Source organism: Chiloscyllium punctatum, chromosome 32 (assembly GCF_047496795.1).
Source record: "Chiloscyllium punctatum isolate Juve2018m chromosome 32, sChiPun1.3, whole genome shotgun sequence".
NCBI classification, from domain to species: Eukaryota; Metazoa; Chordata; class Chondrichthyes; order Orectolobiformes; family Hemiscylliidae; genus Chiloscyllium; species Chiloscyllium punctatum.
In genome coordinates, this window is record NC_092770.1 from 2396784 (window position 1) to 2424084 (window position 27301).

The window sequence follows — 27301 nt, forward strand, 5'->3', positions numbered from 1 at the left end:
TTCTATATTGATTTATGAGAGACACAGACACCAACACCTTCCTAAATTCATTAGGCTTTAAAAGAACGTGATATTAATAACAATGTTAGACAGAATCTTATTCTTGGTTACTAAACATGGTTATAAAACCATCTGAAACCACCTTTTCATGTCAAATTGGTGGAATGTAATTGAAATATTTTCCTACCGTCAGACCATGCAAAAAATAAAATGGATGGATTACTGGGTGTAATTTCGGAGGAGAGTTTAGTAATAGAATACACATTTCTGGCACAAACTAGAAGAAACTATTTTCATTTTAAAAGCAACTATTTGTACGAAGGAGTCACTAAGGCAAAAGGTTCATTGTACAGGATACAAAATGAAAAAACATACAGCAATATAAAAGCTTTGGATTTCAAAGCCTGAGGAGTGGCAAAGTTAAACAAAAATTCTAGGTCTTGGAGATGTTGAGACAAAAATCCTCAAATACAGAACATAATAGCAAGCTTGACTTCAGTACTGATAGAAGACATGAATGTCAAGTGTTTGATGTTCTTTCTATTTATAGCTGAAAAAAAATTAAAGTTCAACAACATATCACTGTGATATGGATAAAATGGAGTCAAAAGGCAAACAGAGGAAGAGCACCAGATTGGAGTGATTAGAAGCCAAAGTAGAATTACCTATTAGAAGTCAGGGTTTTATTTTTAATGTGACCAGAAGTACAATTATTGAGAACATTGCCAATAGCGGATTAAGGTACTAAGTTATCAAGTACCCTGATATTCCTCAGCTATCGGTACAAAAGCACAGTTTATATTTCACCAACACAAAAATTGTAGTGTCAGATTCGGACCAGATTGTAATCTGACATGTTAGACAGCACATTGTTGTACCAAAGCAAATAATAAAAGAACTGGAGGCAGAAATTGGGAAGGACGGTTCTTTGATAATGCCTATACAGGTCGCTCTGCTATGACGCATATTTTGTTAACACAAAACCATAGTACAATTGAGGAATTAGGGACACTGTCAAAAACAGGAACTTTTAAAACGTGTATTGGCTGTAAAGCAATTACATTGTTTTAGAAACAGCGTTTAAAGTGTTGGCACATTTTTTCTATAACGCAGGGTTGTACAATAACTCAACTATCACATTATAGAAGAACTACCTGTTTTTACTAGGAATTTTTGTAAAAAGCATTAAGAATCTAAAAAACAAGAGGAATTTTGCATTCTTGCATACGAAGACCTCTTAATAGAGAAGAAGTTTCACCATAGTTGAGTGGTCATGTTACAGCTGTACAGGACATTGGTTAGGCTTCTGTTGGAATATTGCATGCAATTCTGGTCTCCTTCCTATCAAAAAGATGTCATGAAACTTGAAAGGGTTCAGAAAAGATTTACAAGGATGCTACCAGGCTTGGAGGATTTGAGGTATAGGGAGTGATTGAATAGGCTGGGGCTGTTTTCCCTGGAGCATTGGAGGCTGAGGGGTGACCTAAGAGAGGTTTATACAACCATAAGGGGCATGGATAGGGTAAATAGACAAAGTCTTTTCCCTGGGGTGGGAGAGTCCAGAACTAGAAGGCAAAGGTTTAGGGCGAGAGGGGAAGATATGAAAGGGACTCAAGGGGCAACCTTTTCACTGAGGGTGGTATGTGTATGGAATGAGCTGACAGAGGAAGTAACAGGGGCTAGTACAATTGCAACATTTAAAAAGGCATTTGGATGGGTATATGAATAGGAACGGTCTGAAGGGATATGGGCCAGGTGCTGGGAGGTGGGACTAGATTGGGTTGGGATATCTGGTCGGCATGGATGGATTGGACCGAAGGGTCTGTTTCCATGCTGTACATCTCTGTGACTCTATTAAAACAGGATTTGACACTGCTAGAATTTAAACTACAATTAATGATCTCTGGTTGATAATTTTCTAAAGGACATCAACTTCGTAAAGAATTAAACAATTATAGGGAAAAGTAGTATTTGGCATTAAAGATCCTGCTCAAAGTTCTCTTTCACAAGAGATCTGAAGGAGTCTCAAAATCGGCAATTGGCAACATAGAATAAAATGTTATCTTTCTCTTTCCTCAACTGAGATTTTTAAAAAAGAAAACAAACATGTTAGTTTCTCTGTGTCTAAAAAAGAAAAGAGGACATTAAATAACTGACTTTAGGGGAGAACATAAAGATACATAACAGCTTGGAGAACTTTAGCTCCATATTAAATGAGTGAAAGTAGATAATTTGTCATGTTGTTGTTGTCTCCATAAAGCCAGATGTTAGTTAAACATAGAAGAGCACTGTTTCACATCAAATGCACTAAATTTCTGCACCATAAAAACAAATATCCTTTGCAGATATGATCTCATTGTATCAAATTGATTTGTTACCATTACTAGGATTAGTCAATAAACAGCCTTGGTGTTCATTGTTCACAGCAACCAGGAAATATGCTACCAACAAAAGCTTAAATTGATTCTGTCTGCATAGAGACTTTACACAGAACACTGCTTTGGAAAACAGTACATAGTTATTTACATCAGCCACATTAACCCAATTGAGTTTATTGGCATTAACTAAAGCATGTATTTAGAAAACAAAGTAGAAAAGCTATTAATTTCAAACTAATGAGATTAAGTAGGAATTATCCTCTACTTCTTATAGGTTTTCTAAATGGAGAACTAACAATCTCAAAAATCAAACAGTATAACAACATTGGAAATTTCCAATGTATTACTAAATAATAACACTTACTTCCAGGTTGTGTTGCCGTGATTTCCCTTTTCACTGAAAGGTTAGAAGAGCAAGAAGTACCAGTGAGTCCCATAGTAGTTGGAGTCATGCCCTGATCATTATAGACATCCAAAATATTACTAGATAATGGCATCTGGTAAAACAAAACAAATGACAATAGGTATAAACTCAAAGTTTCTAAAATAATGTCAATGAATTACCATTTAATACACTATATATTTTCAGTATTGACATTCACATATTATTCCTATAAAACCATACTTTGAATTTGCTTCAGTTTGAGAACATGAGAATCCTGAAAACCAGTAAATATAACTTGTGCTACTAAGAGCAATTACCATCTACTTAGTCAGTCTTTGGCAGCTTTCCTGATAAAACAATATCAACTGCACCTTGCCTGGATTGAAAACAATTAACTCATTACAGGGCACAGCTGAAACAACTGTTTAGAAGTCCTTTCTACCCTGCAATATGTAAAGCAACAATCTCTGGATGAATCAATTAGTCAGTCAGTCAGTCAGTATGATGGAACTGTGGCAATTGTTATATGTACAGAAAATGAGTCTTGTTAGAAACTCAACTGGTGAAGTGAATATGATTGTGTTACCTTGTGAAATTTCTCCATAACAATTCAAATATAAATGTGTTGTTCAATGAAAAATAGAAATAATTATGTTACCCGTTCTAATCCTATCTTCCTTTGAGTTGTAGCCTTTTAAGTTACCACACTTCAAATAAATCTCCCTATGTCTTCTACATCTAATCATCCTGGGTATTCTTTTACCTACAATTTTAACTTTATTCATTACCAAACTAAAACACTAACCTTGAGTCAGACTTGCTGTTAAAACAGTTGTTCTTATTTTGTTATAAATATTGGACCTGAGTTTTAAAAGGTCGGTATGCACCGTAATGTCTGAAGTAAGCAATTTATTAATTCTTGGTTCTATGACATGATACTTTTAATCTGTACTTATGTTGCTTTGTGATTTCAGGTGAGTTATTTCTTGCCATGTCCAGTTACTAGATCTCATGAAGTGCTCTGTGTAGTCAACATTGCCTACTAAATTCCAAACACTTGTGTTGCATTTTTCTAATCAACCTGCTCAAAGATATTATTACTCACCTCTGAAACAGATAAGACTTGAACACAGGCCTCCTGTTCCAGGGGCAGGGACATTATCACTGCACCACAAATGAGCCTTAACTTTTGCTGCACCCATTCAGTCGGAATACTCTCAGTTTTAACATGAACTATTTCTCTCTCAAAAAGTTAAATAGTTGTGTAGAAGTCAAGAATTAAGTCACAATTATAAACTATCCTATTGGAGAAAGGAATGGCAGCACTCAGTTCATTTGCTGAACAGATTTCTTCAATAACATCAGTCATGCACTATAAAACAGGTTGTATTTTTGGAAAACAATGATAACTTATTTGATCTTTACAGTAAAAATAAATTTAAAGTTTATTTTATAAAATAATTTATAAATTTCACAGTTCAGCTGAAGGCAAGACCCAGTACTGTAACATTCCCTAGTACTGGTGCCAGTACTCCATGAATTGATATCCATTTCACACACACCTGTCATGCATTCAACTTTCTGACCTTATTTATCCTATACCAATTTGTCCATGGCACAGGTGGTAAACCAGAGATAATTATTTTTGTGGTTCTGCTTTCTAATTTACTTTCTAGTTGCTGATACACCCACAACAAAATCTCTTTCTTCATCCTACTTATGGCACTAGTTCCCCTCCCAAGCACAACAGATTAATCTTTCCTCTCTCGCTCCAAGTTCTTCTTCAACCGTGAAGAAATGTCTTTCATGCCAACAGTAAGGAGGATACCTAGCCTTCAGGATTCATGGTCACAGCTGCAGAGAACTGCATCTATCCCACTGAATAAACTGTTCACTACTACAACTACATTCCTGTTTCCTTACTCTATTTGAATAGAGATATGATCAGCTTGTAAGTTTGGATATGGAGAGAATTCTTATGAGGAGATTTGAGAAAATTTAAGAGAACGAATAAGTTTGTAGAGCGGACTAGTGATGTTGGTGATAACCAGATTGTGTCAAGAAGAGGCAGAGAATGTGAACACAAATGTATGTTAGCAAATAAAGTTTGGGTAGGGAGGAAATGATAAAAAGACAGACCTAAATATTCATCATCTGAATCTACTCATAAAAAGGTGGATGATTTGATATGACAAATTGAAATAAATGAGTATGGCATGACAGCCATTAGAGACAGATTATTACAAACTGACCACAGCTTGGACCTACATATTCAATGATATCTGGTATCTTGGAAAGACTGAAAGAAAACAAATGAAGGTGAAGTGGCTCAGTTTAAGAAAGAATGAGATTAATACAGTGGCCAGAAATTATTTTGGTGCAGAGGATTAAAATGTAAAATAGATTTGGTTGAAAGTAAGAAATGGCAAAAGGGAAAAAAATAATCATTGGTGGGATTAGTTTATAGATTCCCTACCATTCAAAATGTTTGATAGATTATAAATCAAGAAGCAATAAACATTTGTAAGAAAGGTATTACAATAATTGTGGGAAATTTTAATCTCATACATTCGACAGATTAAAATGGTAAAATAGCCTGGAGGACAAATTTGTACACTATTATGGGTAGTTTCTCAGAACAATATATTCTATAACCAATCAGGAAACAGACTATTTTAGACCTGGTAATGTGTAATGAGACAGAATTAATAAAGCATTTCAAAATAAAGGAGCCTATAGGTAAGAATGACCATAACAGGATAGAATTTCATTTTTGGTTTCTGTAACTAGTGTCACAAATTTAACTGAAAGAAACCACCAGGATATGAAGACAGAGATGTCAAATAGGTTTAAAGATAGAACATAAAAAGTCTTGGCAGACATTTAAGGTATACTTTGTAATGCTCAATAAAAATATAGAAGAAAGTGAGAACTGCAGATGCTGGAGATCAGAGCTGAAAAATGTGTTACTGGAAAAGCGCAGCAGATCAGGCAGCATCCAAGGAGCAGTGGAATCGACGTTTCGGGCATAAGCCCTGGAAGATGGGCTTATGCCTGAAACGTCGATTTCCCCTGCTCCTTGGATGCTGCCTGACCTGCTGTGCTTTTCCAGCAACACATTTTTCAGCTCTCAATAAAAATATATTCCATTTGAGAAAGAAATTCTGTATGAAAGAATACACTAACTGTGGTGATATAAGCAAGTTGAGGTTGTTATTAAATTGAAAGAAAAGTTTTACAGTGCTACAAGGATTAGTGGTATCCCAGAAAATTGAAAAAATGCTAGAAGTGATAAAAGGGTGAATTAAAAAAAGGGTAATTGAAGTATCAGAGTAAACTAACAAGAAATATAGAAGCAAAGTGAACAGTTTCTATCAGTAAATTAAAAACTAAAAGCATAGCAACATGGAACATTTATATTTAAGTGAGTGAGACTGGGGAACTGAGCAAACAATTAAGCAGGAAGCAAAGAAATGGCAGAGACTCGACCCAGTATTCTGTATCTGTCTTCATAGTAGAAGACACAAGAAGCATCCCTATAATCATAGAAAAGCAGACAGCTAAAAGGAGAGACCTACCAAAAACAAGCACACTTAGGAAAGGAAAAAGTACTAGAAAACTCATGAAACTAAGAGCTGACAAGGTCCTGATGGCTAGACTCTTTGAATATTAAAGAAAGTGTCTGCAAAGATAGTGGGTGCATTGGTGATCAAGGAAGTTTTACTGTGTAAATCCTGTTCAAAACATGAAGGTCTTACAAAGCAAGAAACTAAAGATTCTATATTCAAATCATACCTTCACAGCCTCAGGATATTCTAAAGTGGTTTATACATGATGAAACATTCTTGAAGTGTAGGACCCATGAGGCAGATTTTCACAAACAGCAATGTCATAACTTACCAATGATGTGAAGGTGCTGGTGTTGGACTGGATAGACAAAGTTAAAAATGACATGACACCAGGTTATAGTCTAACAGGTTTATGTGAAGTGTTGCTCCTTTGTCTAGGATACATAGAGGCAGGATACATAGGACACAGAATTTATAAGTAAAAGATCACACTGGGGGAACACTTCAGTGGTCAAGGACACTCCGCATCGGATCTTCGGGTGAACGTCCTCCAAGGCGGACTTTGGTAAGTTATGACATTCCTGTTTGTGATACGCAACAATGCAGAGTTGCCAAGCAGAAGCTGATAGCCAAACTCGGTACCCATGAGGACAGCCTCAACTGGGATCTTGGGTTCATGTCACACTACAGGTGATCCCACTACAGTATATACTCTCAAACAAACACTCATACACATGGATGCATACACACACACACTCTCACACACAAACAAAATCACACAGATCCTCTCTCTCACACACACAGACATACACTCACATGCCCACCCTCTCAGAGGCATACACTCCATTACATTTCTGCACACACTCTCTCCCACACACACACTTTCCTACTCCCTTTCTAACATATACACACCTGCAAGCATACACACACATAAGTTTATGGGGTGAATTTGCATTTGCAGATACATTCTATTTTGTTCAAAAAGCACATAATCTGTAGGCAGTCAGTCAATGTGACATTTTATAAATTCCAACTTTGATAATAAAACTGGGTCTGACTTCAGGTTAGGATACAGATAGACACTAACCTTACACCTATAAGCATTGTCTGAGCTGAGATGTCACTTTTTTTGTAAACTGATAAAATCTTATGTTATCTCAGGGCTGTGACTTGAAACAAATTCTGGGATTTACATTTTAATCAATTGAAACCTGCATTCCCATTCTAAGTGATTAAAGACTTAACATCTATCTAGGAGGGGTGTCTAATACATTGCATCAGTTGTATGACACTTTGATCTTTTACTTATAAATTCTGCTTCCTATGTATCCTGCCCTACTAGCTACCTGATGAAGAGCAGTACTCTGAAAGCTTATACTTCCAAATAAACCTGTTGGATTATAACCTGGTGTCATGTCATTTCTAATTTATCAAATAACCTATTAATGGTTTTAGTTGAGGAATAAATGTGTTACACTGAAATGTTTAATCAATAGACTGGATCTCGTATCATCAGCCCCTAGCTCGGAGATGAGAGTATTACCAGTGAGATAAGGTTGAAAGGTTAAATATTTTGTTAATGTAGAATTAGTCAGAATAGATTTCATACCAACAAAATATGGAATCAAGTTCCTTTAAATTTGTTTATTTTATTTAAAGTCACACATAAGAAAGAACTTGCATTTCTGCAGCACCTGAAAATCCCAAAGAACCTTTCAGGGACTGAAGTTACCTTTTTATAGGCAGGCACTGTTATATTGAAAAAACATGGCAGCCAAATTGTGCACAGTGTACTTCCACAAACAGCAATAAGATAATGACTGAAAAGTCTGTGTTTCTAAAGTTAGTTGAGTGACAAATATTGGCCAGCACACATAAGAGAATGTTTCTGCTTTCTGCTAAACAGTGACATGGGATTATTTAAACTTTATCTTCTATAATTTCTCTCATGTATTTGATATATACAGCTTCTAATGTTTACCTTTAACTTGTGAAACCTCCCTAGAAATTCTGCAATGGCTGTCTATTATTTCCATATTGAGTAATTGCTGACACTATTTCACCATTTCCAGAAAGCATGACCAGCATTAAACAGAGAAATTTTTGCTGAGAAACGAACTTTGCACTAAAATGTAAAACTGCATTCAACATCTAACTCTGCAGTTAACTCTGTGTAACCTACTCAAGTCATGAAAATAATATACGAATAGAATCCATATTAAGTTTAATTTGTAGTAATACAGCAGCCTAGCAAATGCAGTTTAATCTCCTATAAACAATGTTAGATTTACAGTTTTAGGAACTGCCATTCCACATGGGGAATAATGTAAATTTCTGGCTAATTCTTTAAGATTGCTTTGTAAATTTTTTTAAAATGGGGATTTAAATAATATAACTACGTATTCATTTTATGTTACCATCAATGAATAAACTTCATTGCAAGATTGCTGCCTGTAATTACATCACAAAAGGATTAACATGTTCTCCAAAGTTCTTTGGTTACTTTATAATCCATTAATAACCTTTGAAAGTTGAAAGGCCTCATGAGAAACAAAAAAAATCTAAACTGCATTTTAAAAAACTGCAGTTTTTTTTACATATTGATTAAAAACTTTACTTTGTCATTTTTGCACTTCTGTGCACTGTATTCACTTTTATATTTTAATACTTCAATAAATCTACTTTCTGAGTTGATTTTGAAAAAGGTAATAATATTCGTCATGTCAAACGTATTTTCAAAGTAGCTAAAGTAGGCTTACAGAAAATAATAAATACTTATTAATGAATATCAAAGGAATAACATAGAAAACTAAAAAGAATTCCAAGAATGTTCTAAATTTGTACTGTTCTCTGAATAAGTAAAGCCATTGTTTTGCATCTGCTGCACAAATGTTGATACTGTTACCATTTTAGGGCAATGCATTCGGTACAGCGATTCTATTCTGTAGTAATATACTCCACCATCATTACAGATTTTAATTTTGTGCATTTTTCTCAATAAGAAGCTCTCTAAAATGCTACTGACTATTCTAAGTATAGTCCAAACAGCAATAGGAAAATTTACTTCTTACCAGTTTTATTTTTTGTGATTCTATAAACTCCACAATAGTAATTGTTTTGCTTTTCTCTTTCATTTTAATTTTCTTCTTTTCACAGAGCTTTGAAGTGAACAGAAATTTGAGCATATGCTCAGTTCACGTAAACAAACGAACTCTGACTTTTTGGACTTTAACACTAGTCTGATATACATGTATTAAGACCATTTTTTTCAGTGCAGGTTGTTCAGCTCTTTGATGATATGTCAGTTGTACAGTTGTTAATGTTTACTGGCTTGCAAGAAAATATTTCAATAGAAGTTAAACAGCGGGGTGAACAATCAATAAAGCAGTGTTTCACTATCTGATATTTAGAAGAAATATTTTCAGTTGAACATTAGAGATTTTACTTTTCAGGTCTTGCCATTGGTAACAGCAAGTTGCCTCTTTACTTCTGGAAATATTCATTTCAAGTTGCATTCAATAAGCTGGGGGCCATTTGTAACTATGGCTGTAAAACTCAATGCCTAGAGATAATTTGTCAAATCATTGCAATTTTGAATAGTTGAAGATGATTGCAAAGAACTCATACATCACCTAAAAAACTATCATGAGTACTATGCTTCATGGATAGACAAATTTTACCATTTTGTTGCATGTGACTGTACCAAGTTCAGTTTTATTTGCTGTTGTCGTTCATTGCAACTGATAAAATAATAATGGTTTCATGATTTTTGGAATTGTGTTTCATATTTTATTGAACAATTTAAAACCATCAATAGGTTACAATATGAAAAGCATAATGAATTTAAACATTGGAATTTATTGCACTCACTTCTCAGGCATAAAATGGATCAAGTTCAGATTTAGAATGTAAAATGTGCTATAATTTTAATGTCTCATTTTATATTTTCTAATATGGCATTGATTTTAAAGTGGGGAGGACGTTTCAGACATATGCAGTTAATGCTGCACACAATTAGCCAACTTAAAGATAATTGCGTATAATTCATTAAACAGCCTGAGTTCAAGTCTTACCTGCAATAACATCTCTGAACAGCTGGTTTTAAAAAAATATCTACAATGCATTAAATGGATGAGAACCAAGAACGAGCATGCTCTTGTAGGTACATCTGCCCACTTTACACATTGCAATTAATGCTATAATCATTGGTTCATTCACCCAATATTCCTCCAACTACAGGAACTGAAGGAGACAACGTGAGAAAGGAGAGTTTTTGCTGTGCAACAACAGATACCTCTAGACAGCAAAGTGGGGTAGGCTGGTCATCAGGGAAGGCATCAGCAAAGATGGGCATTAGCACATCCAGACAGCAAGAACAAATCATGGCCAGATGTTAGAGAGGTAATGTCAAAGACATGTGAGGGACCCTCAGAAATGGCCATGGAAATATGTTGGCTTGGTCATCAAGAAGTGCAACTGTTGGATTTAGTGAGAAACCTATGCCAGTGACCCTCAAAGTTACAACAATGCTCAATTTCTACACTAGCAACAGGAGTTAGAAACCAATGGGAAATACACTTGACATCTCACAGGTTGCCACATATTGATGCAGTAAGGAGCTGATTGATGCCCTACGTAATAGTCCCAGTGACTTCAAAAACCCTTTCATTGAGGACAATAGCCAGGTTCTGAAGCAGCCATACTCGATGTTATTGCTGAACTTCCTTGAGTGCAAAGTTTCAATAACTGCACACAATAACTGGGATATCATAGCAATCACAGAAACATGACTCAGGGATGGGCAGGATTAACAGCTTAATGTTCCACGATACAAATGCCACAGGAAGGATAGAAAGGGAGGCAAGAGCGGAGGTGGAGTGGCGTTTTTGATGAGGGATAGCATTACAGCTGTGCTGAGGGAGGATATTCATGGAAATACATCCAGAGAAGTTATTTGGGTGGAACTGAGAAATAAGAAAGGGATGATCACCTTATTGGGATTGTATTATAGACCCCCTAATGGACAGAGGGAAATTGAGAAACAAACTTGTAAGGAGATCTCAGTTATCTGTAAGAATAATAGGGTGGTTATGGTAGGGGATTTTAACTTTCCAAACATAGACTGGGACTGCCATAGTTTTAAGGGTTTAGATGGAGAGGAATTTGTTAAGTGTGTACAAGAAAATTTTCTGATTCAGTATGTGTGTGTACCTACTAGAGAAGGTGCAAAACTTGACCTACTCTTGGAAAATAAGGCAGGGCAGGTGACTGAGGTGTCAGTGGGGGAGCACTTTGGGTGCAGCGACCATAATTCTATTAGATTTAATATAGTGATGGAAAAGGATAGACCAAATCTAAAAGTTGAAGTTCTATATTGGAGAAAGGCCAATTTTGACGATATTAGGCAAGAACTTTCGAAAGCTGAGTGGGGGCAGATGTTTGTAGGTAAAGGGACGACTGTAAATGGATTCAGAATTGAGATAACGAGAATCCAGAGAAAGTATATTCCTGTTAGGGTGAAAGGAAAGGCTGGTAGGTATAGGGAATTCTGGATGACTAAAGAAATTGAGGGTTTGGTTAAGGAAAAGAAGGAAGCATATGTCAGGTATAGACAGGATAGATTGAGTGAATCCTTAGAACAGTATAAAGGCAGTAGGAGTATACTTAGGAGGGAAATCAGGAGGGCAAAAAGGGGACATGAGATAGATTTGGCAAATAGAATTAAGGAGAATCAAAAGGATTGTTACAAATACATTAAGGATGAAAAGGTAACTAGGGAGAGAATAGGGTCCCTCAAAGATCAGCAAGGCGGCCTTTGTGTGGAGCTGCAGAAAATGGGGCAGATACTAAATTGAATATTTTGCATCAGTATTGACTGTAGAAAAGGATGTGGAAGATATAGAATGTAGAGAAATGTCATTGCAAAATGTCCAGATTACAGAGGAGAAAGTGCTGGATGTCTTGAAACGCATAAAGGTGGATAAATTCCCAGGAGCTGATCAGGTGTACCCTAGAATTCTTTGGGAAGCTAGAGAAGTGATTGCTGGGCCTCTTGCTGAGATATTTGTATCATAGATAGTCACAGGTGAGGTGCCAGAAAACTGAAGGTTGGCTGTCGTGGTGCCACTGTTTAAGAAGGGTGGTAAGGACAAGCCAGGGAACTATAGACCAGTGAGCCTGACGTCAGTGGTGGGCAAGTTGTTGGAGGGAATCCTAAGGGACAGGATGTACATGTATTTGGAAAGGCAAGGACTGATTAGGGATAGTTAACATGGCTTTGTGCATGGGAAACCATGTCTCACAAACTTGATTGAGCTTTTTGAAGAAGTAACAAAGAAGATTGATGAGGGCAGAGCAGTAGATGTGATCTATATGGACTTCAGTAAGGCATTCAACAAAGTTCCTCATGGGAGACTGGTTAGCAAGGTTAGATCTCACGGAATACAGGGAGAACTAGCCATTTGGGTACAAAACTGGCTCAAAGGTAGAAGACAGAGGGTGGTGGTGGAGGATTGTTTTTCAGACTGGAGGCCTGTGACCAGTGGAGTGCCACAAGGATCGGTGCTGGGTCTTCTACTTTTTGTCATTTACATAAATGATTTGGATGCGAGCATAAGAGGTACAGTTAGTAAGTTTGCAGATGACACCAAAATTGGAGGTGTAGTGGACAGCAAAGAGGGTTACCTCAGATTACAACAGGATCTGGACCAGATGGGCCAATGGGCTGAGAAGTGGCAGATGGAGTTTAATTCAGATAAATGTGAGGTGCTGCATTTTGGAAAAGCAAATCTTAGCAGGATTTATGCACTTAATGGTAAGGTCCTAGGGAGTGTTGCTGAACAAAGAGACCTTGGAGTGCAGGTTCATAGCTCCTTGAAAGTGGAGTTGCAGGTTGATTGGTTAGTGAAGAAGGCGTTAGGACATTGGTTAGGCCACTGTTGGAATATTGCATGCAATTCTGGTCTCCTTCCTATCGGAAAGATGTTGTGAAACTTGAAAGGGTTCAGAACAGATTTACAAGGATGTTGCCAGGGTTGGAGGATTTGAGCTATAGGGAGAAGCTGAACAGGCTGGGGCTGTTTTCCCTGGAGTGTAACAGGCTGAGTGGTGGCCTTAGAGAGGTTTACAAAATGATGAGGGTCATGGATAGGATAAATAGGCAAAGTTTTTCCCTGGGGTCGGGGAGTCCAGAACTAGAGCGGCATGGTGGCACAGTGGTTAGCACTGCTGCCTCACAGCACCAGAGACCCCGGGGTCAATTCCTGCCTCGGGCAACTGTCTGTGTGGAGTTTGCACATTCTGCGTAGGTTTCCTCCGGGTGCTCCGGTTTCCTCCCACAGTCCAAAGATGTGCAGGTCAGGTGAATTGGCCATACTAAATTGTCCGTAGTGTTAGGTAAGGGGTAAATGTAGGGGTATGGGTGGGTTGCATTTCGGCGGGTCGGTGTGGACTTGTTGGGCCAAAGGGCCTGTTTCCACACAGTAAGTAATCTAATCTAGAGGGCATAGGTTTAGAGTGAGAGGGGAAAGATATGAGGAGCAAATCTTTCATGCAGAATGTGGTACATGTATGGAATGAGCTGCCAGAGGAAGTGTTGGAGGCTGGTACAATTGCATCATTTAAAAGGCATTTGGATGGGTATATGAAAAGGAAGGGTTTGGAGGGGTATGGGCCGGGTGCTGGCAGGTGGAACTACATTGGGTTGGGGTATCTGGTAGGCATGGACAAGTTGGACCGAAGGGTCTGTTTCCATGCTGTACATCTTTATGTCTCTATGATTCATGAGAACAATAAACACTCCTTCAGAACACCCAGACAATTTTGAAACTTAAAAGTTTAATCTCACAAATATACAAGTAGTATGAAACCACAGGAGAAGAGTATTTCAAGACTGTGCTCACTTCCCAGGGTGCTGTCATCATACCCAACTCAAATTCAAGAGATTTTGAAGCCACATTTGGATGGATCTTCAATGACAAGGCCGATTTCCTGTGGTCATTAGTGATGAAACCAGTGAGACATCCCCAGAGAGAAGCAGAGGAGTGCAACAATTGAGCTCATTTTTCCATGAGAATGAGTATACCATTGGAAAGAAAGCAAAAGTTACCTTCAGTTTTGGTTATGATGTCGGAAATGATGTTGTTAACAAAATCCTAGCCTTTGAAACGCACAAAGAATCAAACTGATTTTAGTCCTCTCCAACACATTCTTGCAATAGTGTAATATCAGTGATGTAGCTCTGAAGTATTTAAACCAAATAACCTACCACAAAATATAAACATAGTTCAGGTTTACCCTCTTAAAAAGATAATTTGAGTAAATGTGAGAATTGCTTCTCCATCTAATTCTGATTCTTTGAAAAACTTTCTCCATGGCCGTGAAAGAGTTATTATGGAGAATGGCAAGAATAAACATTTCCAGCCATTTTAAATTAACAGAAGAAGGATGAAAACATTTGGAGTAGATGTAATGCTGGAACCTTGCTGCTTCTTGACCACTTATTGGGTTTTAAAGATACCTCGCATTCCTCTAATGGTACTTACTGTGTTATGTATGAGAGAAGATGGTTCCATACAGCTGACAGAATCTTCATTGAAGCAGCTTGATTCCAAACTGATTATATCATCGATAACATCATCCATCTAAAAACAATGTGTAGTGAAGGTGAAAATAACATTTAGTAAACTGCCTTCAAATTCTTTATCACAAATCCTGAGTGAAATCATTGCATCATTCATGATAGGAAAGCGCAGACACTCATGTCAGTATATCTGCTGCATGCTAAATGTATATAATTTTCATTTAAAAGCATAATTTGTAGGAAAGTTAACAATACATGGCTCTGCTTGTGCCAGTCCATCCAGGAGGTTTGGTTTGGGGTATTAAGCAAAACAATCACATTGTCAATCCATTTCAATTTTTGTGTTTATGACATGACTGTTACCAAATCAATGAGAGATTTAAAAACTGAACTGTTCTATGATCATAGAAGCACTGCCACTGTAAAACCTGTGGGGCTCAGTTTCTAACTTGCTATCAACTAACTTTGTAGCGATGATAAGATAAAAGCAAAATACGGCAGATGATGAACATTTGACATATAATCAGAAAGTGCTGAAGAGTGGAGTTTGCCTAGCAATTTCTTTTTTTTTAAATGCTCAGCCAATCAATGACCATGTCAGTCACACCTGCCTTGCGTACACTATACATTATCAATCAACTGCAAGTTAGCTGTCAAACTGTGTGCATGGCTGTGATGTTGAAACTTGCTAATTGAAGAGCTGCCATTCTTCTGGCCTTCTGCAATGGACTCTGTCCACTTGGCCAGCACAGGCTTTTATCTCCACGTACTTGTTAAAGCAGGTGGACTGTGGCAGGTCAGCAACTCACTAACCTTGAGATGGTTGCTGGTCAGCCACATAGATACATAGTCCTTGCCGCCAATGGAGAGAACCCATGGAACCCAGTCTATGGGGCAATTGGCTTCTTATTTGTAATTGTGCTTTCCCACATTGTGCAATTGCTCTGCAGTGGAATTGGAATGTCCTCTTAAGGGTGTAAGCTCAGGCAAAAGTTATGTAAGACTCTGTTCTGCATAAGCATGAGGGTTCCTCTCACAACCTCCTCTGATTGGGTCCAAGAAAGTGTGGAATACAATGTTTGGTTGAAGGATTTGACAGGAAAATGATACAGTTAGATATCAGATGGCCTCCGTGCTCCAATCCAGAATTTTTGTAACCATTTATTCGTTGAGCCTCTAATTCTCCTGAGGTACTCATGAAGCAATTAGACTATTCACCCAGAGTTAGGGGTTTGCTTCATTTATGACAGGTTATGTCCACTAGGCAATGAGCCTGTAAGCTACGTATCTGGGAGTGAAACCTCCTCAGAGATCCTCTGAGGCTTTAACACGGAGGAGCTTGTCATGGATGAACCTCCAGGTGATGATGCTATATTGCCTGAATGTACCAAGAACAGGAAACCCACACTCCCCAAACATCTGTAAGAAATCGCTATCTCTGTGAGAAGGAAGGGGAAGTGCTCCAGGATATATGGGTATGATCCTGTACAATCAAGGTACCTCTGAGCATCACAGGAAAATGATTTGCCGATGTTGCCCATGTAATGCTGCATCTATCCTGAACTGCAGTCTGGTTTTAGAACTGGAAAATCTATACTTGATATGATCTCCTCAGTCCATCAGATGGAAGAGAAATACTGTGAAGAATGGGGACTGCTATGGTTTACTTTCATTGATCTCACTGAAATGTTCAATAATGGTCAGCAGAGGCAGTCTATTTAAGCACATGGAGAAAATTGACTGCCCACAACGTGATTGGAAAGGTCAGCTGTGATAGGACAACATCAAAACCACAGTGATGTCAAACAGGGGAAGGTTAGCATGCAGGTCCCTCCTGCCTTTTACCCTCCTCCCTTACCTGAGATATGAAGATCCTGAGGTTAAACTGATCACCAGCAATCTCCCTCAAATGAGAGAAGCCCTATGGTCTTCCAATGGATGGCAGCAGAGTAAGGTGCTCCAGCTGAAGCTCCTCTGCTTGGCCTGGTTTCATGTTCTTCTTTTCTCTCTTTTTATTCCTCCTTCCTGATTTTTTTTCAACTAATGACTTCAACTTACCCGGAAAGGAATGGAGGAGTTGGTGTGCCCCAGAAGCACATCCAAGACCCTGGGGAAAACAGTCCCAGAGTGAAGCCCAGTGAGGGGAATCGGGTCCCAGAGCAGAGCCCTGAGAGGGGAATTGAGACCCAGAGCAGAGCCCAGAGAGAGGAATTGGGTCCTGGAGTGGAGCCCAGAGAGGGAAATCAGGTCCTGGAGTGGAGCCCAGTGAGGGGAATCAAGTCCCTGAATGGAACCCAGTGAGGGGAATCGGCTCGCGGAGCGGAGCCCGTTGAGGAGAATCGAGTCGTGGAGTGGAGCACAGGGAGGGAAATCTTGTCCCGGAGCAGACCCGGTGCAGGGAACCGAGTCCCAGAACAAGCCCAGGGAGGGGAATCAAATCCCTGGAGCAGAGCTCAGTGAGGGGAATCGAGTCCCTGAATGGATCCCAGTGAGGGGAATCGAGTCCCTGAATGGATCCCAGTGAGGGGAATCGGGTCCCACAGCGGATCCCATTGAGGAGAATTGAGTCACAGAATGGAGCCCAGGGAGATAAATCTTGTCCTGAAGCAGACCCAGTGCAGGGAACCAAGTCCCAGAACAAGCTCAGTGAGGGGAATAGAGTCCCAGAGTGGAGCCCAGGGACGGGGAATCGAATCCTGGGGCAGAGCCCAGGGAGAGGGAATCGAATCCTGGAGCAGAGCCCAGGGAGGGGAATCGAGTCCCAGAATGAGCCCAGTGAGGGGAGATAGAGTCCCAGAGTGGAGCCCAGTGTGAGGAATCGGGTCCCAGAGCAGAGTCAGTCAGGGGCAATCGAGTCCTGGAGCAGAGCCAGGGAGAGGAATCAAGTCCCAGAGTGGAGCCCAGTGAGGGGAATTGAGTCGCGGAGCAGAGCCCAGTGAGGGGAATCGGGTCCTGGAGCAGAGCCCAGGGAGGGGAATCGAGTCCCCAAGTGGAGCCCCAGTGAGGGGAATCAGGTCCCAGAACAGAGTCAATCGGGGGAATCGAGTCCCAGAGCGGAGCCCAGGGAGGGGAATCAAGTCCCAGAGGGGAGCCCGGGGAGGGGAATCGAGTCCCAGAGGGGAGCCCAGGGAGGGGAATTGAGTTCCGGAGCACAGCTCAGTGAGGTGAATCAGGTCCCAAAACAGAGCTCAGTGAGGGGGATCAAGTCATGGAGTGGACCCCAGTGAGGGGAATTGAGTCCCAGAGCAGAGCCCAGTGAGGGGAATCGGGTCCCAGAATGAGCCCAGTGAGGGGAATCGAGTCCCAGAGTGGAGCTCAGTGAGGGGAATCGGGTCCCAGAGTGGAGCTCAGTGAGGGGAATCGAGTCCCAGAGTGGAGCCCAGCGAGGGGAATCGAGTCCGAGCACGCAGGCCAGCAAGAGGAATACAGTCCCAGCACACAGGCCAGAGAGGGGAATAGAGTCCCAGTGCACAGGCCAGCAAGAGGAATAGAGTCCCAGCGCACATGCCAGTGAGGGGAATAGAGTCCCAGCACACAGGCCAGTGAGGGGAATAGAGTCCCAGCACACAGGCCAGTGAGGGGAATAGAGTCCAAGCACGCAGGCCAGAGAGGGGAATAGAGTCCCAGCGCGTAGGCCAACAAGTGGAATCAAGTCCTGGAGTAGAGCCCAGTCAGAGGAATCGAGTCCCAGAGAAAACTTACCTTTGAGAAGCTGAGAATTGGTGTCGAGTGGGGATGGTTGTTGGACTTGGGCAGGGTGCAGTTAGTCAGAGCATGTGTTGAAGCCCCTGCACTCCGCTACCACAATGTAATATTTCTGTGTAATTTGTTTATCTGACTGTAATGGCTATCCTTTTAACTGAGATTTATTTCTGTAAAGTAATGCAACTATTTTTCTTTCTTATTCCTCTTTTGTGTCTAAGATTTGTACCTAGATACTTGTACCAAAGAGATGACATTGTAAAACATTTCACTGTACTCCTGCACTTCTGTACTTGAGTATGCATGACAATGAACAATATTTTTCTTCTCCTTCCGAAGGGCCGATGACAACTTTAGTTCTGACAATAGCGCTAATTGGCTATTCTTCTTTTGTTGCTTTCTTATATCTCAAAGTCACTCTCAAAGCTTGGCTACTTAAATACCAGAACTGACAGAAAACCTTTCATCTTGCCATGTACAACTTAAGATAAATTATGCCAAGTCATTGAATGGTAGAATTGTACAGCATGAAAACAGACCCTTCAATGCAACTTGTCCATGCCAACCAGATATTCATATACCCATTCAGATGCCTTTTAAATGTTACAATTGTACCAGCCTCCACCACTTCTTCCAGCAGCTCATTCTATACACGCACAACCCTCTGCATGAAAAGGTTGCCCCTTCAGTCCCTTTTAAATCTTTCCCCTCTTGCCTTTAACCTATGCTCTCTAGTTTTGGATTTCCCTCCCCTGGGCCTTGGCTATTTACCCTATCCATGACTCTCATGGTTTTATAAACCTTTATAAGGTTACCCCCTCTGCCTCCGATGCTCCAGGGGAAATAGTCGCATCCTATTTAGCCTCTCCCTGTAGCTCAAACCCTCCAAACCTGGCAACATTTTTGCAGCATTCAAAAAGCGGTCTAACCAATGTCCTGTACAGTCGCAACATGATATCCTAACTGACCAATATTGCACTGACCAATAAAGGCAAGTATACCAAATGCCTTCTTCATTACTTTGTCTACCTGTGTCTTTCAAGGAACTTTGAATCTGCAACCCAAGATCTCTTTGTTTGGCAACACTCCCCAGGTCTCTACCATTAAGTGTATAAATCCTGCCCTGATTTGCCTTTCTAAAATACAGCACCTCACATTTATCTAAATTAAACTTTATTTGCCACTCCTTGTCCCATCGGCCCATCTGATCAAGATCCCATTGTACTCTGAGGTAACCTTCTTCACTATACACTACACCACCTACTTTGGTGTCATCCACAAACTTACTAACCATTCCTCCTATGTTCACATCCAAACCATTTATATAAATGACAAAAAGCAGTAGACCCAGCACCGATCCTTGCGGCGCACCACCAGTCACAGGCCTCCAGTCCAAGAAACAATCTTTCACCACCACCCTCTGTCTCCTACCTTTGAGCTAATTTTGTATCCATGGCACAAAGTATCACTTTATAAGACAGGAAGCTACCAAAATCGACTAACCAACTGTCATTTTGTTTCTTCTCAGTATAAAGCTGATGAGTGCAAATTGTGGAATACTGAATGTTTATTTAGCAGTGATTGTTATATCCAATAATTATAGTGTATATTGTGTAAATAGAACACTAGTACATATTTCTTGTATGTTAAAGATATGCTGCATGTAGGGCAGTCCCTATGTATGCTCACAGGATGTTGCCATTTACAGATGCTGTTATCTATCATCAGGTGCTTTACAAATGAAATTAACACATCAATTACTCTCTTGGTTTGTCCTACTGATACATATCCGTTCCTTTGAACACCCTGTCTGTTTTATGGATTTATATGCATGTCAAGTAGTATTGCAGCTGAATAAATTCGGAGTTCAGCATTTTGGAACTTTAATCAATGAAACACAAACTACATGCTTATGCCTGTGATTCTCTGTTTTGAGTTCCCTCTTTTGACTGTGCCATCAAGAAAAGTGGCACACAGGATTAACAAACTTCCTAACAGAGAAGATGGAATATGGAACTGTGGGAACGAAGAAGCAGGAGTAGGCTATTCAGTTTCTTGATACTGCTACACCATCTTCTATTAAAGGTGACAGAGTCATGGAGTCATACAAAACGGAAACATACCCATTGGTCCAATTAGTCCACACCAACCACATTGCCAAACGAAACCACTTGCCTGAATTTGGCCCATATCTCTCCAAACCTTTCCTTTTCATTTACTTATCCAACTTTTGAATGTAGTAACCATACCTACGTCCACCACTTCCTCTGGCAGTTTATTCCACACACGAACCATTCTCTACGTAAAAAAGTTGTCCTTCGCATTCTTTTTAAATCTTCCTACTGTCACTTCAAAAAATATGCCCTCTTGTTTTGAACTTCCCCACCCTAGGGAAAAGAGCCTTGCTATTCATCTTATCTGTATCCCTCATGATTTTATAAACGTCAATAAAGTCAACCAGTTAATCTTCTACACTCCAGTGAAGAAAGTTTCAGCCTATCCAGCATCTCTTTATAATTCAAACCTTCCATTCCTGGTAACATCCTGGTAAATCTTTTCTGAACCCTCTCCAATTTAATAATACCTTTCCTTTTGCAGATCAACCAGAACAATACACAGTATTCCAGAAGAGGCCTCACCAATTTTCAGTACAACCTCAATATAACTTCTCAACTCCGATACTCAAAGGTCTGAGCAATGAAGGCAAGTTTGCTAAATGCCTTCTTAAACACCCTGTTGACATGCAATGCAAATTTAAAAGAATTATGTACCTGAAATCCTAGGAATCTCTATTCGACGACATTACCCAGTTCATTAATTGTACAAGTATTTACTCCATCTAACTGTGTGAAAATTCAGTTCCACTGTGGAAAATTTGCACTTTGAGAAATAAACAGCTAAGTAACAAATTACATATAATTTAGCTGGATTGAAATCAGTTTTTTAAATCAAACAAAAAGTGTGTTTGACTATTTGTAAGTGATGACTATGCAATCTAAAAATGTAACATTTCAAAATATGTACAAGCAATATTATTACCATAATGGGTTCAATGATAAGACTTTTAAAACAAATTCATTTGAATTGAGAGAAAATAAACAAAACCTCACTAAACCAGTTTATTTCCACCTTTTGTAAAATTGCCAGACTGCACCCCTTCCATGATTCATCTACTGAATCCCTCACCCCTGCTTTCCTTATCTCGAGACTCGATATGCCAATAGACACTAGGCTGATCTCCCACAGTCAATCCTTAAAAATTGAGGTATTTCCAAAATTCTGCTATATCTTAATTCACACCAAGTCAAGTTCTCTATCCTCTCTCTTCTCATTACTTTTTTGTCCCCAGTTTAGCTTCATCTTGATCTTAAAATTTTCATTCCTATTCCAACTCATTCCATGAGCCTATCCATGCTTTCATTGTCATGTTCACCAGGTTAATGACTTTTTGAGATTTATACACTCTTTCTAACTCTGGCCTCTTGTGAATTCCCTAATTTTATTTACTCTGTCATTGGTGGTTGGGCTGAAAAAAAACTTTCCTGCACCTCTCTCCTCTATACCTTGAATTCTTCCTTTAAGAGCTGACTTAAAATTTATACCTTTTTCCAAGCATTCGTCTGATCAAATGAGTCCTCATCTAACTCTGATAAATAATGCTCCAATGAAGTGACTTGGGACACATCAATTGTTATCTAAATTTTTTAAAAATTTAAAACAAGAAAGGAATTAACTTATTGCATAACACAGCAACAGCTCATTTGAAATACTTTCAAAATGTTCTGAAGTTACAACAGACATGGAATACCATGTTTTCATTTGGAGTAACTAAACTTTTAATAAAGACTATAGAATCTTTTATATGTACTTTTGCTGTGTACTGCAACGAACCAAGAGTAAGAAAGAGATGCAAAAATGCTTAAAGAAGGATTACCTCATTTTCATGATTTGTTCCTAGAGATAGCAGTGTGACTGGACTGTCAGGCGTATTACTTTCATTGCCAGGGGGAGCATGGGCATTTCTCATAAAGGGAGTTGGCCTAACAGATCCTCCTGGGTGTGAGTGAGAAATGGAGAGTGTCTGATTGGAAAGCTTGGTGCCCAGTGCCAGGTACTGTTTCACCTGTTGTCTCTGTGTTTGATGAAGATAGTACTTTGTTGGGTTTTCCAGATGTGTTTGAACCTGTTGAAAATAATGTGAACATCTTTGAAGCTTGTCATTAATACCTTATCTTCTAATTGATAACGAATAGTTATAAAGTACATGACTTAACATACTTTCACCATGTATGGCAACATAACACAAAGTTATACTGCTGATCTAGGTTACTATACCTAACAGAACAAGGAAATCTTTAACCAAATCAAGTCTTAAATATTGCTGTTGCTGTGACTATGTGATAAGAGAGAAAGAGGCCTGTTAGTTTTCAGAATTCTCTTTTACAGCGAGCAGTTGAGGCAAGATCATTGAATATATTCAAGGCTGAATTACTCAGATTTTTAATCGAGAAAGGAGTTAAGAGTGATGGGGGATCTGACAGAAAAATGGAGGTCAGGATGCAATCAGATCAGTTGTAATCTTATCAAATAACAGGCAGGCTCACTGTCCTAAGTTGTCAACTGCTGTATCAATTATGGTTTTATAAAACCGAAACAAAATCTTATACAACTTCATATCAACTTTCTGTAGACTAACCACACTTTTTAGAAAGGTTGTTTACTTTACACTAGGCAGAAAGAGATTGAAACAGAATTTTAAAATGTCTGTTATACCTTAAAGATTTTCCATTCATGCTATGCAGAGTCTAAGCCTGTTTAGAAAAATTTGGTTTATGACCCATCACCAGAGGAAGTCTTCCCACCCATCCCCAACACTAGTGCAACCAGACAGAATCTGTAAGAAATTAAGTTTGCAATAATATTGCACTATTTGCAACATTTATTGTAAAGAATATTTATTTGAAAGTGATTTTTGAAGTATTGAAATCTGTTAACTTCATTAATCTAGCTAACTTCAAATATGACAAATTTACCACCACGATCCAAAAGTTTGAGTAAGTTATCTCTTGGCAATATACTTTTAATCATCAACGATCATAATTGAGTTCAACTGAGATCACAGAGCTAGTCTATAACTAAATCTTATCTTGTACACAGACACATACAAAAAAATAAATAAAACTTCTTCAGGCTGTCCTCTGAAGACCATTGTGCCATTGAGAACCGAGGGAAACAGGATGTGCCTCAATCAGTGCAATAAAATACGAATGATTTTATTTTGCCAGTTCACTGCTACAATCAACTGAACAGGTTAAACTATTCATCATAACGTATCTGATTCTCACCTTGCAATATGCATATTCTGATATGTGTGGCATTCTGGATCACAGAAGTATATGTAGTTCACTTCAAGTTGGTGAGGACAATAATTCCACAGTCTTTTGAAGAATTACCTTTCTGCAGCCAACCTTCTGAAGAATGCTATTGCTGGACCCAAGCAGAAGACTTTATAAACTGGCAAGGAATGTTAAAGGATCTAATTGGTGCAGATAGAACCAATCTTCCATTACATAGTATGTCAATTACTTCAGATAGCTACTGAATTAGTAAGACGTCACTTTCCCTTAGTTTCATCACAACAGTAATTCTGTATAGTCTGGTTATCAAGAATTTCACACAGCAGCACTACTCTGCCTTATTATTAAGTAGTAACCATTTATTCAACTGCCTTCTGCCATATTTTCCTCCAGGGTATTAATGTATAATGCACTGTTTGTTCTTCCTCTCCCAAAACATGCTCCAGTCATTTTATTACTTTTTCTATACTTCATTGTGTTTCTTGTATTTACATACAGAAAGGCAGACTTTTATCTGAAATGGTGAGAGCAAAGTCCCATTGTAAACAAAAACATCACATGCTTTTTTTCAGATTTGAAGAGAAAGTTGCTTTCAACTTTTCTCAAGCCCCAGGAGGGATAGTTCATACTCCTACAACAAAACTACATCAGTGTTGGAGTGTTATTTTTAACCCATTTCTATACAGATATATTTTACAGAAGTATGAAGGGATGCCCTCCTGCTTTTATGGGATTAATTATATAACGATTTTCTTCTTTTACTTTCGGAACCAGGCAACATAAAATATCATTTTCCAAGGACAATTTTGCATGGTTTTATACTGAATATTATAAAAGTGTTTTCTATGATTCATTAGTTTTATTATGTACAGCAGTTCAAATCACAGTCTCAGGTTTATCATACATAAAACGTGTCTGAAGAACTGCACATTTTTCAAAACTGCTAATTCAAAAAGTCTCATCTGAATCAAAATGGATTAAGTGAAGCTCTTTCTTTTAATCAGCTGTTAATTCTGATTTTCCAGACATAAATGCTAAGAATATAATGTTTTCTTCGGTCCTGATCTTCATATTGGAGAAATATATGCAGAACTGGAGAAAGTGCAAAAAGATTAATCAAGGTGTGATCAGAACTGAGAGGGTACAACTCTCAAGAAAACACTGCACATGCTGAGACTGCCTTTGTCTAAAAAATAAAATGACTGAGGAGTGGCTTAGTAAAGGTTTTTAAAATCGATAGAGTAGATGTAGTTAACATGTATTCAGTTTTTGCCATGGTAGAAATCATAAATAACAGTCATCACCTCATAAGTTTTGTCAGAAAGTCAAGAATAACTTTGTCACTGCCAGATGTATGGAAATTCAGGAAGAGGTGCGAATGTAGAAATCCCTACCACATTGAGAGGTTGAGGTGCATCCCCAGTTGAATTGTGCTCAAATGAATGCAAGTTAAGTGCAGTGGAGGAGGAAGCATGGGATATTGGGAAGTGGGGAAGAAATGAAAGGCAGTGTATGTTGGTGGACATAAATGTTTATGGAGTTCATATGAAACACGAACACCAAGATAGATCTGTTGGTCCAAATGACATGTTTCTATGATGTAATTCAATGTAATTATCAACAAACAGTGACCTGATATTTACAAGAATTTACCAGCATCAAAATCTGAAATATTTATATGTTTTCATTGTTTACTTCAGGCTATTCCTTTGGTTGGTATGAAAACTCAATATGCATTCTGCCATACCAGATAAAGAGTCAAACTGTGATACATAAGTGTTTTCTTGCTCTTAGAAATCTATGTTCTGCCCATCATCAGGTCAGTTCCCGATGGTATACCGATAACACCCAACTATGCATCTCCATTTTTTTCATCAAGTCTAAAGCAATTTTTATTCTCTTCAACTGCATGAAAGCCGATAGATATAGTTGAAATCTAATCTAGTTTAAGTTTAATAAAATTGGAACTTGATATTATGGCCAAGCCCCTTTAATATCATTGCACACTAATTTCAGAAGTAGTTACAGAGTCATAGTCATAGAGATGTACAGCACGGAAATAGACACTTTCATCCAATTTGTCCATGCCAACCAGATATCCCAACCCAATCTAGACCCAACTGTCAGCACCCAGCCCATATCCATCCAAACCCTTCCTATTCATATACCCATCTAGATGCCTTTTAAATGTTGCAATTGTACCAGCCTCCACCAATTCCTCTGGCAGCTCATTCCATACACGTACCACTCTCTGTGTGAAAATGAAAAAGTTGCCCCTTGGGTCTCTTTTATATCTTTCCCCTCTCACCCTAAACCTATGCCCTCTAGTTCTGGACTCCCCCACCCCAGGGAAAAGACTTTGTCTGTTTATCCTATCCATGCCCTTCGTGATTTTATAAACCTCTATAAGGTCACCACTCAGCCTCCGATGCTCCAGGGAAAACAGACCTAGCCTGTTCAGCCTCTCCCTATAGCTCAAATCCTGGCAACATCCTTGTAAATCGTTTCTGAACATTTTCAAGTTTCACTTCTTTCCGATACGAAGGAGGCCAGAATTGCACGCAATATTCCAACAGTGGCCTAACCAATGTCCTGTAGAGCCGCAATATGGCCTCCCAACTCCTGTACTCAATACTATGACCAATAAAGAGAAGCACACCAAATGCCTTCTTCACTATCCTATCTACCTGTGACTCCACTTTCAAGGAACTATGAACCTGCACTCCAAGGTCTCTGCTCAGCAACACTCCCTTGGACCTTACCATTAAGTGTATAAGTCCTGCTAAGATTTGCTTTCTCAAAATGCAGCACCTTGCATTTATCTGAATTAAACTCCATCTGCCACTTCTCAGCCCATTGGCCCATCTGATCAAGATCCCATTGTAATCTGAGGTAACATTCTTTGCTGTCCTCTACACCTCATATTTTGGTGTCATCTGCAAACTTACTAATTATACCTCTTATGCTCACCTCCAAATCATTTATATAAATGATGAAAAGTAATGGAAGCAGCACCGATCTTTGTGGCAATCCACTGGTCACAGGCCTCAAGTCTGAAAACAACCCTCCACCACGAGCCTCTGTCTCCTACCTTTGAGCCAGTTCTGTATCCAAATGGCTAGTTCTCCCTGTATTCCGTGAGATCAAACGTTGCTAACCAGTCTCCCATGTGGAACCTTGTTGAACGCCTTACTGAAGTCCATATGGATCACATCTACCGTTCTGCCCTCATCAATCCTCATTGTTACTTCTTCAAAAAACTTAATCAAGTTTGTGAGACATGATTTCCCACGCACAAAGCCATGTTGACTATCCCGAATCAGTCTTTG

At 39.0% G+C, this 27301-nt stretch overlaps 1 protein-coding gene across 5 annotated transcripts in view; it reads right to left on the reverse strand.

Annotated features, from left to right (window-relative positions):
• The window catches only part of tfec (transcription factor EC), an 84483-nt gene that overhangs the window by 12329 nt on the left and 44853 nt on the right, over window positions 1–27301 (reverse strand). For 2 of the 5 annotated variants that reach the window (XM_072551485.1, XM_072551483.1), the window contains exons 1-4: window positions 23961–24038; window positions 22550–22798; window positions 14876–14974; window positions 2743–2875 (exon numbers count right to left, since the gene is read on the reverse strand). In XM_072551485.1, the coding sequence (XP_072407586.1) occupies window positions 2743–2875; window positions 14876–14974; window positions 22550–22798; window positions 23961–23993 (514 nt within the window). In that variant the 5' untranslated portion in view covers window positions 23994–24038. Of the gene's footprint in view, window positions 1–2742; window positions 2876–9403; window positions 9559–14875; window positions 14975–22549; window positions 22799–23960; window positions 24039–27301 lie in introns of those variants that run through there. The other 3 variants (XM_072551484.1, XM_072551486.1, XM_072551487.1) reach the window with 3 other exon arrangements.